The 18,831-nt window shown below is 40.6% G+C and overlaps 1 protein-coding gene across 2 annotated transcripts in view; it reads left to right on the forward strand.

Annotated features, from left to right (window-relative positions):
• Positions 1-8,810: 8,810 nt before the first annotated feature.
• EML5 (EMAP like 5) overlaps positions 8,811-18,831 on the forward strand; it is a 159,060-nt gene continuing 149,039 nt past the window's right edge. For both annotated transcript variants that reach the window (XM_081830082.1, XM_081830084.1), the window contains exon 1: positions 8,811-9,410. In XM_081830082.1, coding sequence (XP_081686208.1) covers positions 9,214-9,410 — 197 coding nt within the window. In that variant the 5' untranslated portion in view covers positions 8,811-9,213. The remainder of the gene's footprint in view (positions 9,411-18,831) is intronic.

Genomic DNA, 18,831 nt, shown 5'->3' on the forward strand with positions numbered 1-18,831 from the left:
CTAGGATAGTAAAGTCTGTGACTTTGAAATATATATGGTATTTTACTACTGTCTTGTCTTCTATATATCCTGGCTTTATCTTCTTTTAGCTCCAATTATCATATCTCCTTTTTCTGGAACTGTACTATCTACAACTAGACTGTGGTTGCATCTCCAGGAATTAGCCTCCTACATCAAAATCAGCTTAAGACTTATCTTTTCATAAATACTTTTACCTAAGTTTATAATTTTTTGCACAACCTATAGTAAATCTACTTTTGTCTCTTATCTTTCCTACATTATTTTTTAAAAATATAGTAGGTGTTAATGATCAATAGAATTCAAAAAAGTCTCTTGATAAGAGCATGTTTACTCTATAATTATTTTGTAATTTTTAAGATATGGTGTTAAGTTCTATTAAAATGTGTGTATATATTTATATTTAATTCACTTGTTTATATATATTTTCACTTGTTTTTAAAAGTACTTATCTGAATCCTACTGTCCATGTAAGTGGGCAGAGTTCTCTGCCTGTCCCCCAGAAGCAGGGGATCACCGAGCAAGCCTGTGTGCCTACACCACGAGGGGGGCCATTCTCCGTTTTCCTGCTCTGCCCTTGCTCTGATTTCTTTATCGTGAAAGTCCTCGAGGAGCTTATAGCTGCTGGGGAGCTATATCTTTATCTTGTTTTCTTCTTTCGAACATAAATTTTTCAAAGCACAGACTGCAGGTTCATTTTCCTTGATTACTCCTCCATAGTACCAACCCCAGTGATTCACATGTGGGCACTCAATTTATGTTTAGGAATGATTATGGTGGTGGTCCTTAACCTTCTTCTTTCTGTCGCATGCTTTCAAATAGTAGAAGCTTTGGTGATCTATTTGAAAGCATTATAAACATGAAGCAGCTTGAAACAAGTCAACAGTAATTACAGAGGAATCACTACTACAGTATAAAATAACATCTTTCAGTATTTGTGCAAGCATCTTATGGCCTTGAAGGTGTTCTATTAAAAGTTCATTGAACAAAATTGTCTCATTTTTTCTTTATTAGACTGATGTTAAGATATATTTCTTACTTCCTACTGGTAGCTAGTTATACGCCGCTGTACTGAGGACCACAGAATGCTTGGCATGTAATAACTCCATCTAAACCTCTGCACTAAGAGACTCGACAAATTCTAGCATAACTTTAGTAGCTAAAGGCCATGATCCTAGAATTATCCCAGCTCCCTTAAAATGCCTGCCTGAGACAGATCAGTGCTGCCAGCAGAATTTACCATTTGTTCCAGCCAAAACCTTGTAAGAGGGCTGTGAACTCCCTCTTAGAGCAGTTACTTTAGAAAGCTTGCAATTATAAATCTGTTTTCTGCCCTTTGAGATATAAATCTATCACCTAAAATTTTTCCTGAAGGACTGGAAAGCTGTCTCTTTGAAATGCAAACCTTCAGGGAGGTAACTCTCACCCTCTGTCCCTGCATCTGCATAAATAAACAATTTCCTAAAATTCAATATGATAAGTGCTAAATGGAGGATAAGGACCTAACTTTGGTGTCTGCCTTGCTTCAACATGCACCACTGACTCCTGCCATAAAGATTGAGTTTATTTCTCCTCCAGATAAGCTTCAGTTAACAGATCCAGGTGTCCTAGTCACATGGACTAATGCCTCTTAACACCCTGCCTTTTCCTTAGCACATCCAGCCTTTAAAAAATCTCTATCCTTTTGTTTCAGGGAAGATGAGTTCAATGACCACTGGACCCTCTTCCCTATTGCAATAGTATTACTGAATAAAATCTGTCCTCAGAATAAGTGTATAGCTTTGTCTTTGACAATAATATGTTGCACTACCAGCTTAAGTCAATATTTTCAGTTGCTGCAGAAATATATTATACGTGTTGATCACAGTTTGATAGCATTTGCACTCAGGAAGTAAGCGCTTGGCTGCTGCAGGTTGGATCTATGTTAGGAGACAATGTTCCATGGGTCTCCTGTGTTTCTGCACATCTTGTTTGCAGAGGCACTGACTGCCTTTGTTCCAGACTATCTTCTCAAGGATGTTGGAACAACCTTGGAAGACAAAGATAGTGTCTCCCTCTGGAACAAAAAGGTTTATTTATTGTCCAGTAGAATAAAGATGATGCCTCCCTTGTGGACAAGAGTCAAAGAAGCTTACTGCCCATTATAAAAGACTTAGGTTCTTTGACCTTGGTTGAAATTCCTTTCCTTAATGAAACTCACTGTGTGTGTAATTACCATCTGGGACACTTTGCGTTACTCCCCTGGGAATTGGGGCTCCAGGAGCCCATGGCCCAGAGATCACAGAAGAAGCTGGATGATGCAACCTGGAAGTGTGGGCAATAAGTCCAACTCCCCAAGAGGTAAACTTTAACCAACGGGAGAGGATGGAGCTGGACAAATAAATCCTCCCTTCTTCCTCTTTCTTCTACATTTTTTAAATCCTGATTTTAAAAAAATTTTAATATCCTATTATGGGAAATTTCTAATGTTGCCAAAATTTACTTGAAAACCTCATCTTCTTGGTTTATAATATTTTTCATATGGGCTGAATCTGTTTACTTAAAGTTTTATCTATTGTTGGATGGTTAGGTTTCCTTAATTTTATTGTTCTAAATTATGCCATAGTAAATATTCTGGTACATGTGTCTTGATCTGCATTTTTTTATTATTACACTATGACAGGTAACTAGCTGAGAAATTAGTGAGTCAAAGGATAAGATCATTTCCTTTTTTTAAAATTTAATTAGCCTACATATAGTACATCATTAGTTTTTGATGTAGTGTTCAACGATTCATTAGTTGCGTATAACACCCAGTGGTCATCAGATCATGTGCCCTTCTTAATGTCCATCACCCAGTTACCCCATCCCCCCACCTCCCTCCCTTCTGTAACTCTGTTTGTTTTCTGGAGTCCAGAGTCTCTCATGGTCTGTCTCCCTCTCTGATTTCTTCCCATTCAGTTTTCCCTCCCTTCCCCTATGGTCCTCTGCACTAGTTCTTATATTCCACATATGAGTGAAACCATATGATAATTGTCTTTCTCTGATTGACTTATTTCACTTAGCATAATACCCTCCAGTTCTATCCATGTTGATGCAAATGGTAGGTATTCATCCTTTCTGATGGCTGAGTAATATTCCATTGTATATATGAACCACATCTTCTCTAATCATTCATTTGTTGATGGACATCTTGGCTCCTTCCATAGTTTGGCTATTGTGGACATTGCTGCTATGAACACTGGGGTGCATATGCCCCTTCTTTTTACTACATCTGTAATCTTAGGGATAACTACCCAGTAATGCAATTGCTGGGTCGTAGGGTAGCTCTATTTTTAACGTCTTGAGGAACCTCCATACTGTTTTCCAGAGTGGCTGTACCAGTTTGCATTCCCACCAACAGTGTAAGAGGGTTCCCCTTTCTCCACATCCTCACCAACAATTGTTGTTTCCTATCTTGTTAATTTTTGCCATTCTAACTGGTGTAAGGTGTTATCTCATTAAGGTTTTGATTTGTATTTCCCTGATGGCTAGTGATGTGGAACATTTTTTCATGTGTCTGTTGGCCATTTATATGTCTTCTTTGGAGAAATGTCTGTTCATGTCTTCTGCTCATTTCTTGACTGGATTTTTTTGTTTTGGGGGTGTTGAGTTTGAGAAGTGCTTTATAGATCTTGGATACCAGCCCTTTATCTGTTATGTCATTTGCAAATATCTTCTACCATTCCGTAAGCTGCCTTTTAGTTTTGTTGACTGTATCCTTTGCCATGCAGAAGCTTTTTATCTTGATGAACTCCCGATAGTTCATTTTTGCTTTTGTTTTCCTTGCCTTTAGAGTCGTGTCTTTCAAGAAGTTGCTGCGGCTGAGGTTGAAGAGGTTACTGCCTGTGTTCTCCTCTAGGATGTCTGTTTTTGTGCCAGTATCATACTGTCTTGATGATCACAGCTTTGTAATACAGCTTGAAGTCGGGCATTGTGATGCCCCCACCTTTGGTTTTCTTTTTCAAAATTCCCCTGGCTATTCAGATAAGAACTTTCAAGGCGCAAGATGGCTAAACTGCTTCTAGAAAAATTTCTTGAAATGGGAGAGGCATCCGTGATTTTTATAGATAACTCGGGCTGCAGAATCTAGGGACTGGATCATTAGAATTTGAACTAAGCCATGGCAATGGATATTGAGAAGGTGTGGATGTAGAGATGGGGATGGAGTTTAGGAATATTTCTAAAATGGAGTCAAACAGAGTTGGTAACTGGATATGGAAGGTGGGAAACAGCAAAGAACCAAAGACAACTGCCTAGCTTTCCAACCTGCCTACATGGAGGAATACTGATGCTGTTAATATGGAAAAAGAAAATGGTGAGGTATGTAGAAGTGTGGACGACAACTTGGTTTGAGACTTCTTTTACTTAAATCATATACCAGTTTTTAGAGGCTTTAGGTGAAATCTAACAGGTACTTGAAAATATGGTTACTGATGGACAGCATCTGTTGCTTTGGTGTGCCTGGCATCTGGGGCTAGCTTTAGAATTTTTTTTCAGAGGAGGGTATTTGGGTGGCAATCTGGTTAGAAGTTTTGTCTTAAAGCTGCATTTATTTAGCAAACACCTGTTATTTTTCAAAAGCTTAGATTGCATGTGTATTCAGTTATGTAAAAGGAGGTTGGGTAGTACTAAAGCATCCAAGTCACTGGGTAGACACTGCTGGCTTCCATTCCTTCTTATTCTGGTAATACCACTTCAGTTTTCCTTGGGAGCATCACCTCTTTCCCACTCTCCCTTCCTGGGTTTTAGTCACCTGGCACTACCCTATGGATCCAAGGGTGGGTTCATATCTAAACTCAGACAATCAGAGCCAATGGGGCTGAAGTCTAGGAGTTTCCAATGGAACTGCTGAGACAAAAATAAACAAACAAACAAACAAAAACCAAGCTCTTTCCGTAGGGATTTGCCAAGGGAATATGATGTAGAATTGAAGATGTTGGCAGCTAGTTTTCTTGTCTGCCAATGGAGTCAACCCAAAGGAAAATAGAACTGATGACCTGGTTCTGAAAACCTCACTTGAGTCCTAGGATGCCAGTTCTAGGTTTCAATCCTATGTGGCATTAAAATTCCCTTTTTATCTTAAGCCATTTTGAATGGGTTTCTGTCATGTACAACCAAAGAAGTCCTGACTAATACAGTATGGGGGATCAGAAAAATGTTCCATTTTTCAAAAGTTTCAACTATTTAAGAAAAAACTAAGAGGGGGTGCCCAGGTGCCTCAGTCGGTGGTTGAGCAACCGACTCTTGATTTCAGCTCAGGTTGTGATCTCAGGGTCGTGGGATAGAGTCCAGGATGGGGCTCCATGCTGAGCATGGAGCCTGCTTAAGTTCTCTCTCCCTTTCCCTCTGGTCCTCGCACCCCCGCACCCCCCTCCCTCATGCTCTCTCTCTTAAAAAAAAAAAAGATAAAACTAAAAGGAATCCTACTGTGACTACACATGTATTCTCTTTTATATTTAGTGGCCAACAAGTGTGTATGGAATACCTTCTGTAGTGCCAGGCACTGTGTTAGGCTCTGCATATAAAACAGGTTAATTAAAGGTATAGTTAAAGAAATGTATTTACAGACAGCTTGTTAAAATACCACTACAATTTATAAATTGGCTGAATTAGCTAGCTAGAATTATTATCATGAGTTTGGCTTTTATCTTTTATATACTTTGCCTTATATTTCTTTTGCAGACCTGAGGCTAACCAAAATCAGTGGCCAGCAAATAATGTTATTTAGTCGAATTTTAGAAATATTTCAGATGTCTGGAATATAAAAATCCATACTAGGAACTTGAGTTTCATGATATAGATTACCAAAGGGTATTAGAGCTTTTATTTAAAATGTCTCACAAATGTCCACCTGTTGATGTATAGAATTTGGGGGGTCTTTCTCCTGCATCCTTATTTGCACTATTTTCAAAGGTTACTGATGGTGCAATCTCATCTAGTAATAAAAGTTTGATTAAACTCTCTGATATGATGTTAGTAATAGATTATATAAAATTGTAGGGGGGCGCCTGGGTGGCTCAGTTGGTTAAGCGACTGCCTTTGGCTCAGGTCATGATCCTGGAGTCCCAGGATGGAGTCCCTGCCCAGCAGGGAGTCTGCTTCTCCCTCTGACCCTCCTCCCTCTCATGCCCTCTCTCTATCATTCTCTATCTCAATAAATAAATAAATAAAAATCTTTAAAAAAATAAAAATAAAATTGTAGGGGGAAGGACTAATCAGGTTTATTTTTCTCTCTGGTAGCATTCATGAATGCTTCATTTTTCAGCCAGCTGTCTCAGCTGTCTCTTTTGGTCTTTAGTTGTCAGTTGAGGATGCTTTAATTAAGCATGTTTTTGCTTCACACTCACCCTTGGGTCATTAAAAATTGTAACAGAAAATATGATAATGGAAAAATAAATTATTTAAATCTCTTATTAATATGAGTATTTAAATATGTATCATGGGATTCATAAGACATTGTACTGAAAAATCTGAAACGGAAAAGAGTATTTCTTATTCCTCACCATCCTACATCATAAAAAATTACATGTAACTAGGGATTAATGTACCACAAATATATGGCAACAAAATATTTCATCTTTTCTAAGTTCATGGCTTAAATTTAAATAATAAGTTTTTCTTTTTCTCACCAGGGGTTTTCAGGGAACTCACTAGAGTGATTTAGCAAACATATTCTTAAGAAAAAGACAAAAAAACAAATACAGGCCTCAAAGAGAAATTGTATGTGCCTTTGTCCAGAGAACCTTTTTATGGCTTAGAGCCACTTCTCAGGTCTGGGTTCTCTTTTTTCTTCAGCAAGTGCTCAATCTGAACCCCTCTTTTCTCCTGAGATTGTTGTTATCCCTAGTCAAAGACAAGCTGTGGAGTGGGGCACGTTTCCCCCAGTCTTGCTCACCACCCCCTTCTAATTCTTGGCTGCTCCTGGAAATTAGGACAAGGGCCCTTTTCAATACAAAAGTTTTACAGCTAATCACTCTGGAAATAGCAAAAATAATAAGCTTGAGGACATCTGAAAGCTTAGAAACTATATGAAGTCCTTACACGCAGTTTTTCTTGCATCATAGTTCCTCACTACCCTGTTTAGATGATCACATACTGGGAAGTACAGTGGATTTGATTTTTACTTCCAGCCTTTCTGGTGGAGTTCACCAAATCTGCTTGCACCTTTGGAGTTTACTTTTCATGACATTTATGTAAATTCCTTGCTTTGAGATGACCCTTCCCTTCCTGTAGACTGGAAGTCACAATCAAAAGGTAGAAAGCTATCCTCTGGACTCAAGTTGGTAATTTACATCTTTGAGGAAATAGAGACTGGGTAACATCCATTCCTAAGTATGGGTATCCTATAGAAAGCACACTTTTGTGCAGACACATTTCTTGAAAGGATACAAGTTTATTCTAGTTTTTGTCAGATTTCCAAGTTTGGGTATTTTCCAGGGAAACCAAAACCGATTTTTTAGACATGGAGTTCTCAGTATTTTATGGGTTAGTATTTGCTTGTGGCTATCATCCTGCACTTAAAACCTTTAAAAGTATAGATTTCAGGGGCACGCGGGTGGCTCAGTCCATTGAATGTCTCTTAGCTCAGCTCAGATCCTGACCTAGGGGCCTGAGTTCAGGCCCCGCATTGTACTCCATGCTGGGCATGGAGCCTACATAAAAAAATAAAAATTAAAATATAGATTTCTAATTACTTTTACAGGTATTGGTAAATCTTTGCATAATCCTGTGAGAAAGAGGGCTTAGAAAACGGAGTAGGAGCTGAACTGACATAGTGAGGAATTCATTGCTCCCAGTAATTTTGTTTCTGGAACATTCTCCAGGATCACAATACTCAAGCCATCTTACTTCACCATTACTACAATGCAAGAAATATCAACAGTTTATTGGTATTCGAAATAGTAATTTAAAAAAATAAATTCAGGTACCATAGCTATTTATTAAGAAACCGGACCTAGAGGGGCGCCTGGGTGGCTCAGTTGGTTAGGCGACTGCCTTCGGCTCAGGTCATGATCCTGGAGTCCCTGGATCGAGTCCCGCATCGGGCTCCCTGCTCGGCGGGGAGTCTGCTTCTCCCTCTGACCCTCCCCCCTCTCATGTGCTCTCTCTCTCTCATTCTCTCTGTCTCAAATAAATGAATAAAATCTTTAAAAAAAAAAAAAAAAAAAAAAAAAAAAAAAGAAACCGGACCTAGAGTGTCATTTTATGATCTACATCCTACTGTCTGCTTTAAGGTCACCTGCACAAAGAAGAAAACCTACACTTAGAAAGTCGGGTTTTCTCCCCAACGTCTGGTATAGTGAGCAGTATGAAGCAGCAAGAAAAACACACACACAGGAAGTACCAGGAAAAAAATGAGATTAGCATCCTGGTGTTAATTCTCCCAGGCACAGACGTAGCCCTGGTCGGGCAGGGGCCTTTCCAGACAGTGGCGCTTCCCCGTTTCCCAGCAGCAGGAGGCGGGGGATCGCCGAGGGTCCGCCAGGGGTCTGAGGGGCTCAGTGAGGGGCTCAGCGCCTGAGACCGGCAGGCGACACCCGGCCCGGCCGGGGTAAGGGTGAGGGGGTAGGGACCCAATCGCTGCGGGCCGACGGTGCTCGCCCGCTGCTCCAGCCGCCCTCACGGTCCCCCGCTGGCAAGGGCGGGGCGAAACGGGCGCGGGCGGTGTCGGCGGCGACGGCGGCTGGGGGCGGGGCCGCGCGAGGCCGCGCCGCCGCTTTTCTCGGCTCGGGGGCGCGCGGCGCGGGCCCGCCGGGCTGAGGGACGAGGTCGCGGCCGGGCGCGAACGCCGCGGGTGACCCGCGCGGGGAGCCGGCTGCGCGGGCGGCGGCTGAAGAGTGGAGGCGGGGGGCGGGACCTCGCTCGGCTCGGCTCACAGCCTGGGCGCTGCGGGCCGCGGAGACGAGCCGAGGCGGGCGCAGGGCGCGCGGCACCCCACTTGACGGCCGGCGGCGCCCGCGGCCCTCAGCATGTTCCGCGAGGCGAGGGTTCTCCTCCCGCCCGTGGGCTAAGGCGGCGGCGGCCAGAAGAAGCGACATGCACCTGCCCGGCGCGGCTTAGAGGACGCGGCAGGCGGGAAGTCCCGGCCGCCAGCGGCAGGGCTTTCTTCGCCGGGCCGCGGCCGCCTGCCGCCGCCGCGGGCCCGAGCCGGAGCGGCGGGGTGGGCGCCCCGACATGGCGGCCCGGAGCGCCCCGAACTGCCACCTGCGGCTCGAGTGGGTGTACGGCTACCGGGGTCACCAGTGCCGCAACAACCTCTACTACACGGCGGCCAAGGAGATCGTGTACTTCGTGGCGGGCGTCGGCGTGGTGTACAGCCCGCGGGAGCACCGGCAGAAGTTCTACCGGGGACACAGCGACGACATCATCAGGTACGGGGGGCGGGGGCGGCCGTCAGCGCTGCGAACCGCTCGCGGAGTTGGCACTTGCGCGTCGTTCTGGGCGCCTGCCGTGACCGGCTCCTGCAGGGAGCATCGCCCCAGACAGAAACCCGCCAGTGTTTTGTCCCGGACCTGGTGACAGCCGACAAACGCCTTTCCCCATCTCCGTGTTCTGGAGTCTCTCCCTCGGGTCGGTGCGGTGACACCTGGGCATTCGGTTTTATGGCTTTGTGCCCTTCTCCCTCCTTCAAATTTATGAAAACTGCAAAAAAGCTTATTTTGATAAGCAGTTTATTCCTTTAAATCCCGCCAGAGATTTCTTATTAAACGAGTTCTTAAAGAGCCAAGGGGGAAATCCTTTACCTAATAGGAAACGGATAAAAGCACCGCAAGCTGTACGCTCTAAAACATAGGACCTGGGATGCGCGCGCAGGTGGCATCCTGGAGGGCACTCACCTCGTGGCCATAATAAGGAGTTCAGGTTTCCCTGCCTACTGTTATCAGCAGATAGAAAAGAAACCCCGGCAGCCTTCAGGTGATTCATTGGAAATTAAAAATTTGCACGCCTAAGGGCACTTTGGTAGGGGTTCATTTGAAGCAGCAGCTGAAAATGATTCCATTGATTTCCAATCCTCGTTTTCTCTAAAGGACTCCTAAATAAGTTCAGTTTTGTGCTTTTTACTTAAATCACCTTTTTCCCCATTTTAAGTATTCTTTGGGTGTTAAAATGGTGAGTGCTTGTTTACATTTTAGTGAGCGGTATATTTGAAATTTAATTTCCAATCAGTGTCTCAGCGGAACTTTTTTGACAAAGTTAAAAGCTGCAGAAATGATTCTAGGCCATTGATTATGCTTCAAGCACAACATTTTTGTCCTTGACAGGAGGATATATTTAAAAACATTTTGAGAATTTTGTGTTTGTGTGCTGCTTCTAGGTTTTTAAAAGAGATCCCATGATTTGACTTGGTTGCTCAGTTTTACTCCTTTATTTATGTTTCACAGGATTTAATTGGGCATTTCAAGTCCAATATCTTTGTTTGATATCTTGTAGGCAAGATGCTCTGGTACTTACATTCTGTAAATAACAAAGTTGTTCTAGTTTGTGGTGTCTCTGTACCAAACTGTGATCTTTAAAAGGGAAAAGGAGACCTAAAGGTAGAGCAAGATGGACTAAAGATAAGGAGAGAGCAAAAATTGAAATTATGGAATAGGGAATGAAGTGGTGTTTTTGTTCGTTGGTTGTTATTCACCCCAGGAGTAGAATTTACCCCAGTTCTTTGTCTTTTTCACCCCAGTCGTTTACAGTTTCTCTCTTCTTTTCCTGAAGTTAGGTCTCCCCACAGGGGAGGGTAGTTTTACTTAGTTGAAGCAGCCTTGACTGAAGCCCTCTTCCAGATACTGTCTGTTGGGTTGAATTCAGTAGGTGGGGTACATGTGAAGGATTTTGAAGTCTTCTCACGGTGCACCTCTATTGTTTTTGCTCCTTGGTAGTTGAGAGCAGTGTAGTACTAAGGCTTTCTGAAACTAGATATGATTTATTTGATGGGTTAAATTATGTTTTGTTTATTCTTCCAGCAGCAATTAAAGCTATATGTCACACTGCTTGAATTTTTATAATTGTGTTTTAGTAAACTGTAAGGACGGTAATGCATTTGTCTTTTTTTGGTATATAGAGTTGCACAGCCCTTACATATATCTCAAAATGACAAACTACTCTAATTTTTGCTGTAATTGGATACATGCTTATGATTTTATGCAAATGATTCATCCTTGAAATAATTTATAACAAAAAGGCTTCCCCAAAAATTGCAATGGGGTAGTGAAATCTGAATCATGTAGCGTCTTGAAATTGGTGGCATGTATTGAATACAGTACTGAGATTATAACTTAAAAATCAGTGAAAGAGCTCTGGAAATTTTAATTCAAACAGTAATGACACAAATCATTCTTGTTTGTGAAATCAAATTTTCAAACCTTTCAGTTTTTTTCAATGTAGTGTTTGAAATGTAAGTATAGAAACTATTCTAGTAACTTTGCAATTATGTCACAACTAAAAATGTAATACTCATAAATGTGATACGTGCTGGAAAACAATGTTGCTGTAATGTTAGCTTTAGTAATAAAAAGTCAATACTGTTTTTTCATGTTTTGTTCCATATTTGGTTGAAACTTACGTAGAATTTATTGGTCAAATATGACTTAGTCTGGAGCTAAGATTATTCCAGAATGAGCAGATTGTTGTCCTTAGGTTTTGAAAATGTAGGTGCTATATTGATTGTAAAGACTGTCATTTGCTTACAGTTCTCCTATCTTATTACATCTCGTATGGCCATAGTGGTGCCACCTGACTTGTCTTACCATTTTATCTGTGTTGCTTGTAGTTGTCTTCTTTTTGCCATGTATCTGTATATACTTCTCTAGTAATTTATCCTTTAGTTATATTTATTTCAATACTACAGAATCATGTAGAAATTCATTTCACTGTCAGGAATAATACAGGAATCTTGGGGTCAATTTTTCTTTCTTTTTTTGTGTGTGTGTGTTTCAAGTTATTGATAAAATTCTCCAGCTGTTAAGTGTTTGTTACAGGTTTAAATTATAAAATTGTAAAATTCTAGGCTACTAGTTTTAGCACAAGATGCACATCTATAGCGTGGTCTATATTTTGAAACTTTTCCCAATTGTCTTCCCAAAGGATGCAATAACTTCAGGTTTTGTTTTTTCTTTTTTCTTTTTTTAAAGTAAGCTCCACGCCCAGTATGGAGGCCAGCATTGGGCTTGAACTCAAAACCCTGAGATCAAGACCTGAGCTGAGATCAAGAGTCAGACACTTGACCAACTGAGCCACCCAGGCACCCCTAAAATTTATTTTTCTAGTTACTTCCCAACACTTTTTTGTCAAGTTCGTTCTTGAAGTGGTGAATATTATTGGCCATTTTCAAATTATTTATCACCAGTGAAGACCACTGATGGACTATTGTTAGCTTGGTGCATTTTGGTACTTGATTCTGGTTTTCTTATGCAAGTGAACCTCCATATTGAACGGCCTGTGCCCATTGTTTCTGTATTTTCTAGGTATAGAATTGAAGTGTTTTTGTGTTTTGTTTGTTTGTTTGTTTTGAGAGAGAGAGCACTCGCATGCATGAGTAGGGGAAGGGCAGAGAGAGAGGGACAGGCAGACTCCCTGCTGAACAGGGAACCCGAGGGGGGGGCTCCATCCCGGGACCCTGAGATCAAGACCTGAGCTGAGATCAAGAGTCAGACACTTATCCTAACCAACTGAGCCACCCAGGACCCTTCCCCTTTTTTTCTAAACATAGTGAAAGTATCTCACAAATTAGTGTTTAGCCTAAATTACAGAATGCATCTGAGATACTTTGGGGAGCATACCATATTATATGGTTGCAGGTTAGAATGATGATAATTATTCATTCCTTCTGGATGGGACTTTTTTTTCTTTAGACAAAATGAAAAGTATAGTAGCTCTTTTCTTCAATTGTGGTAGGTGGTGTTCTTGAGAAAGAAAGCTAATCAACTGACCAGTAAGAACCTGGTCAGTGAGGAGAAGCCTGACCTCATGGCTTTCCCTCCCCAGCGGTGGCCAAGCAGTGGACTCTGATGGATTCGGTGGGGAAAAAGGAAAGAAGAAAACAAAAAACTGATCAAGCTTCACTGTAATCTAGTAAAAGTGGTTTTTAACAGCTCTATTTATGGTATAGGAATTGAATAATACAAGTCAAATTGTAGTTGGAAAAGCAATTCAGAATGTCTGTTGATTTATGGTGGATTAATATTTTTTTGTGTTTATATGGGTTCAAGGTGCAACTTTTTAAGGTCTGGAAGGAATTACTACAAATCTACTTGTTGTCTACTTATGTTTTCAGATATATGGGCAATATTTCCTATACCTGGCTGATCATCAGAATCATTTAAAGTGTTTTTTGCCAATTTTCTAGACTTTTCCTCAGGTGAACTAAGATTCCTCTAGGGTTGGAGTCCAGAAATCTTTTTTTTTTTTTTTTGAAGTGTCCCAGATGATTGTTTGGGAAGCTCACTGCCAGTCTGTATCCCAAAACATGCATGCTTAGAATTTTTAACATAAGCAGTTTGAGAAATGGATATAAACCCTCCCTTGAAACCTAATACCATAATTTTCTTAAGCACTGTGTAATATCTAGAAGCAGTACTTCCAAATATATTAGAATATATACAGATTTAGTAAAATGTCCCTATGTTTAAGTTACTAGAATTTGGTGAGCTTAACTTTCACAAACTATATAATGATTGTATTCTATATTCTTATTGTATTGTATTCTTATGTGTTTGGATATCAAAATATTTATTGTTATTTTATAAATACTGCATAGTTTAAGGGATAAAATTAAAAGATGTTTTCAGGGAAAGGAAGGAATTATCTGGAATAATTCAAGTTGTCATAAATGTAAAATGTATCTTTATTAAGGGAAAAGTTAAATTTTTAGATTTGCATTATAATTACTATTGTTTTATAAGGTCTAATTGAATATGCAGGGAACTAACAAAACATTTTGGATATAAATGAAGGAAAACATAGAATAATAAATTCTTAGAACCATTAAGAACTTACTGTTCAAGGCCTTTTCACACCTCAAAGAAATACAGGTTTCCTCACTATCTGAAAGTAGCATGTTCCCATGAAACTTTTTTAAGCCACAGTGGTATAAAGCAAAGAAGCAATTACCATTAATTTATATGGAAAAATTTTTGTGCATTCCTAGACCCCCAAAATAACTTCTCTTAGCTTTTCTGATACCTTAGGACACATCTTGCTAATGGATGCACAAACTAAATTGAGATATAAAGCACACATGCTCACAGACACAGTTCAAAGCTATGATGGCTTGATGCTGGGACGCTGAATGTAGATCCAAGCAAGGAGTTTTGCTGGGGCCACTCTCCCTGCTTGGGGTATATGCTCTGTAACAGCTTGCAGTAGTAAAACAAACGCTATTTTTGCTTTTCGCCTTTTTTTGTAAAAGCTAAATTCCTTCTCTGATTCCTTTCAGTTAGTGAAAACAGGTTCTAATGTAGGCCTTTTGTGAAGCAGGTGGCGTAACGTGAACTTTCAAAAAAACGGGAGATACCTGTATTTATTGAGCATTAACTTTGTGTAAGGATCCTGCCTGAAGATATTCTGAGTTTAAAGACACAATCAGTCCAGTAAAGAATTACTTAGGATACTATGTGTACTAGGGATAGCACTGGTATACCTGTAATCTGGTATGTACATGGGGACGTAACATTCAAAATGATGTTTCTTAGTGAATATAGTACTTTAACTGTCTTTAAGGAAAACAGGAGGAAATGTCATCAAAAGAAATGAGCGAAAGTATAGCATCCTGGGAAGGTATAGCATCATATGCAGTGGTCTCATGTTAAGAGAGAATATTTGGAAGAGTTATTTATACTCACTCTCTTCAGTTTTTTTTTTTTTTAAGGATTTATCCATTTTAGAGAGAGAGAGAGTGGGAGGGATGGAGGGAGAGGGAGAGAGAATCTCAAGCAGACTCCGCGCTGAGTGCAGAGCTCAATTCAGGGTTCAGTCTCACGTTTCCAAGACCACGACCCAAGCTGAAACCAAGAATCAGAAGCTCAACTGACTGGGCCACCCAGGTGCCCCTTCAGTTCTTTTTCTCCCATTTAGTCCTTTCTGTTTCTGTCCCTTCAGTCTTTGTTTCACCATAGCAGCCCTTGTCAAGGTCACCAATGATCTCCACGTTGCCATATCCATTGATCAACTCTCTGTTCTCATCTTTTTTGATTTATCATCATCATTTGCCACAGTTGGTCACTCTCACCTTCTTAAAACACTTTCTTCAGTGGCATTTGGGACACATCTTAGCATGGAAATGTGTATTTCTTATTCTGTCAGCAAATATTTATTGAGTACCTATTATTTACCAGGGGCTATTCTTAGCATTAGAGATACAGCAGTGAACCAAAGAGATGAAATTCTCTACCCTCATGGAGTTTATATCTACTGGGGGAAGATACAGGATAAACAAGAAATATATTATCTGGTGTATATATATTTTTTATATAGTATATATACTATATATATACTATATACATATATGTTATATACATATATAGTTTGTGTAGTATATAATATATGGTGTTTATATATATAAAGAAGTGACTCATTGTTCAAAGGTCGGGATGGACTTTTGAACAATGCAGGGGTTGGGGCACTGACTCCCCCCATGCAGTTGAAAACCTGCATGTAACTTAACTCCCTCAAAAATTAACTACCAATAGCCTACTATTGACCAGAAGCCTTAGCAATACCATAAACAGTTGCTTAATGCATATTTTGTATGTCGTATGTATTTTATACTATATTCTTACAATAAAGTAAGCTAAGAGAAAAGATTTTTAAGAAAATCCTAAGGAAGGGGAGCCTGGATGGCTCAGTTGGTTGTGTCTGCCTTTGGCTCGGGTCATGATCTCAGAATCCTGGGATTGGTCCCCACATCTGTCTGTCTCTCTCTCTCAGATAAATAAAATCTTTAAAAAATATATTTAAAAATCCTAAGGAAGAGAAAATACAGCCCTGTAGTATATTGATTGAAAAAAGAATCTGCATATAAGTGGATCCGTGTTCAAGGGCCAACTGTGTATATTGTATATAAGGGCTAAAAAAACAAACAAAAACCGGAAAGTGAGGTAGGGACTAGAGACTACAGGGAAGAGTTTAGATAGGGTAGTCAAGAAGGCCTCACTGTAAAGTATAACACTTGAGTAGAGACTTGGAGATAAAGGAATGTGCTGCTGTGTGGGTATTTTAAAGGAAGGACATTTCAAGCAAAGGAACTATCATGTGCAAAAGCCCTGAAGTGGAATGCCTCGTGTGTGAGGCAAAGTAAGAAAGCTAGTGTGGCTGGAGTGTAGTGAATTTGGGTGATATTAGTAAGAAATGAGTCTGCTGAAGTGATGGTGGTGGGGCAGATTGCATAGGACTTCCTGGGCTGAGAGGATTTTATTTTAGCCTTCCCATTTGAGACCAGAAGTTATTGGAACACTTGAATCAAGTTAGTGACATATTTGCCTTAATGGTTTAACAAGGTCACTCTGGCTCCGAGGTTCAGAACAGACTGAGGGAGAGGGGCAGGATGGAAGAAGAAAGACCATTTAGGAGACTGTTGCAATAATCTAGTCAAGAGATATGGGTGGCTTGGGCCAGAGTGGTAACAGTGCAAGTAGTGAGAAAGGGTCAGATATATTTCAAAGATAGAGGCAATATGATTTGCTGATGGATCAGATACAACTTGTGACAGCAGAACAAATGTCAATGATAATCATGTTTTTGGCTGAAACAACTGAAAGAATGAAATTTCTAATTACTGAATTGGGAGAGACTGTGGGAAGGGCAAATTTTCTGTTTTGGGAGAAAAGAAAGATCATGAGCTCTGTTTTGTAAGTGTTACATATGAGATACTAATAGGCAATCAAATTGAGTTGTAAATTAGGCAGTTGAACATGTGTCTATAATTCAGGGGAGCAGTCTAGGCTGCTATAAATTTAGGTGTTATTAGTATATAGGTAATGTTTAATAAAGTCATGAACCTGAATGAGATCACTGAGGGATTAAGTATAGATGGAGAAAAGATCTAAAAAAATGGATTCCTGTGGCACTCCAACATTTAAATGTATAACTTGAAAAAGAACTGATTAAAAAAAAAAAATGTGACCAGAGAGGCAGGAGGAAAACCAAAGAGTGTGGGGTCATGGAAGTCAAATGAAAAGAGTATTTCAAGAGAAGGAAGTGATCAGCTATATCAAGTAAAGTGAGGAATGCTTCACCTTAGTGGAGATGCTAGCTGTTTTACAATAATTACATTATAATCACAAGACTTTCCAGGAGATTATGTCCAGGTGATTGCTGGAACAGGGATGAGCAGGAGGTCAAAATGAGTCACTTCTTTATTAGTATACAAAACTGGCCTTCTTCAGGATTTTTCCAGCAGCTTTTAGTTTGTGTGATAGATGGCACATCACTGTCAGTTCTAGCTCCTTGCTACTCAAAGGTGTGGGCCTCATAGGAGCTTCAGCATTACCTGGGAGCTGATTAGAAATGCAGATCTCAAGGTGCCTGGGTGGCTCAGTCGGTTAAGCGTCCAACTCTTGATTTCAGCTAAGGTCATGATCTCGGGGTCATGGGATTGAGCCCTGTGTTGGGGTTCTGCGCTCAGCGGGAAGTCTGCTTCTCTCCCTCTCTCTCCCTCTGGCCTCCCCCGCACGTACACTTGGACACATGCATGCACACGCTCTCTCCCTCTCAAATCTTTTTTTTAAGATTTTATTTATTTATTTGACAGAGAGAGAGAGAGATCACAAGTAGGCAGACAGGCAGGCAGAGGGAGAGGGAGAAGTAGGCTCTTTGCTGAGCACGGAGCCGGATGCAGGGCTCAATCCCAGGACCCTGGGATCATGACCTGAGCCCAAGGCAGACGCTTAACTGACTGAGCCACCCAGGTGCCCCCCAAATAAATAAATCTTTAAAAAAAATGCATATCTCAAACTCCACCCCAGACCTAGTGAATTAGACTATTTTAATAGTCTCAGATAATTTGTAAACATTAAAATTTGAAAAACAGGCTCTAGATCAATGGTTTTCAAAGTGTGGTCCTTGAACCAGCAGCATAGTATCACCTGGAAACCTACTAATTCTTAGGCTTCCCCCCAGACCTAATCAGGAACTATAGATATAGGCAAGACCCAGCAATCCATTTTGATCACCTTCAGGTGATGCTGATGTAGCCTAAAGTTTGAAAACCACTGCTCTAGATTCCTGATTCTCAACCCTAGCTACATATTAGAATCACTTGGATGGTTAAAAAACAAAGCAAACATAATAAAACCGCAATGGCTGAATCTCATTCCTGGAAATTCTGATTTAATTTGTTTAGGGTAGGTCTTGAGTATAGTTTCTTTGTTGGTGTTTGCTTCTGTTTTAAAATTTTAAGCTTACTAGATTGTTCTAATGCAGCCAGGGTTGAAAAACCACTGTTGTAAATATAGTAGTAATCCATGTTTAGCTGCTGGGCTAGGAAGTCAACCTGAAAAAAATTCAGAGCCTGGTCAAATTTATTCACTTACTTTATGCATTATATAATGATGTGGATAATTTGCTAAGTATTGAAATCCCTTTAAAAACTTCAAACCTCGGGCGCCTGGGTGGCTCAGTTGGTTAAGCAACTGCCTTCGGCTCAGGTCATGGTCCTGGAGTCCCTGGATCGAGTCCCGCATCGGGCTCCCTGCTCGGCAGGGAGCCTGTTTCTCCCTCTGACCCTCCCCCCTCTCATGTGCTCTCTGTCTCTCTCATTCTCTCTGTCTCAAATAAATAAATAAAATCTTTAAAAAAAAAAAAAAA

The sequence above is a fragment of the Leptonychotes weddellii genome, chromosome 9, assembly GCF_054177405.1.
Source record: "Leptonychotes weddellii isolate Sample4059 chromosome 9, ASM5417740v2, whole genome shotgun sequence".
Lineage (NCBI taxonomy): Eukaryota > Metazoa > Chordata > Mammalia > Carnivora > Phocidae > Leptonychotes > Leptonychotes weddellii.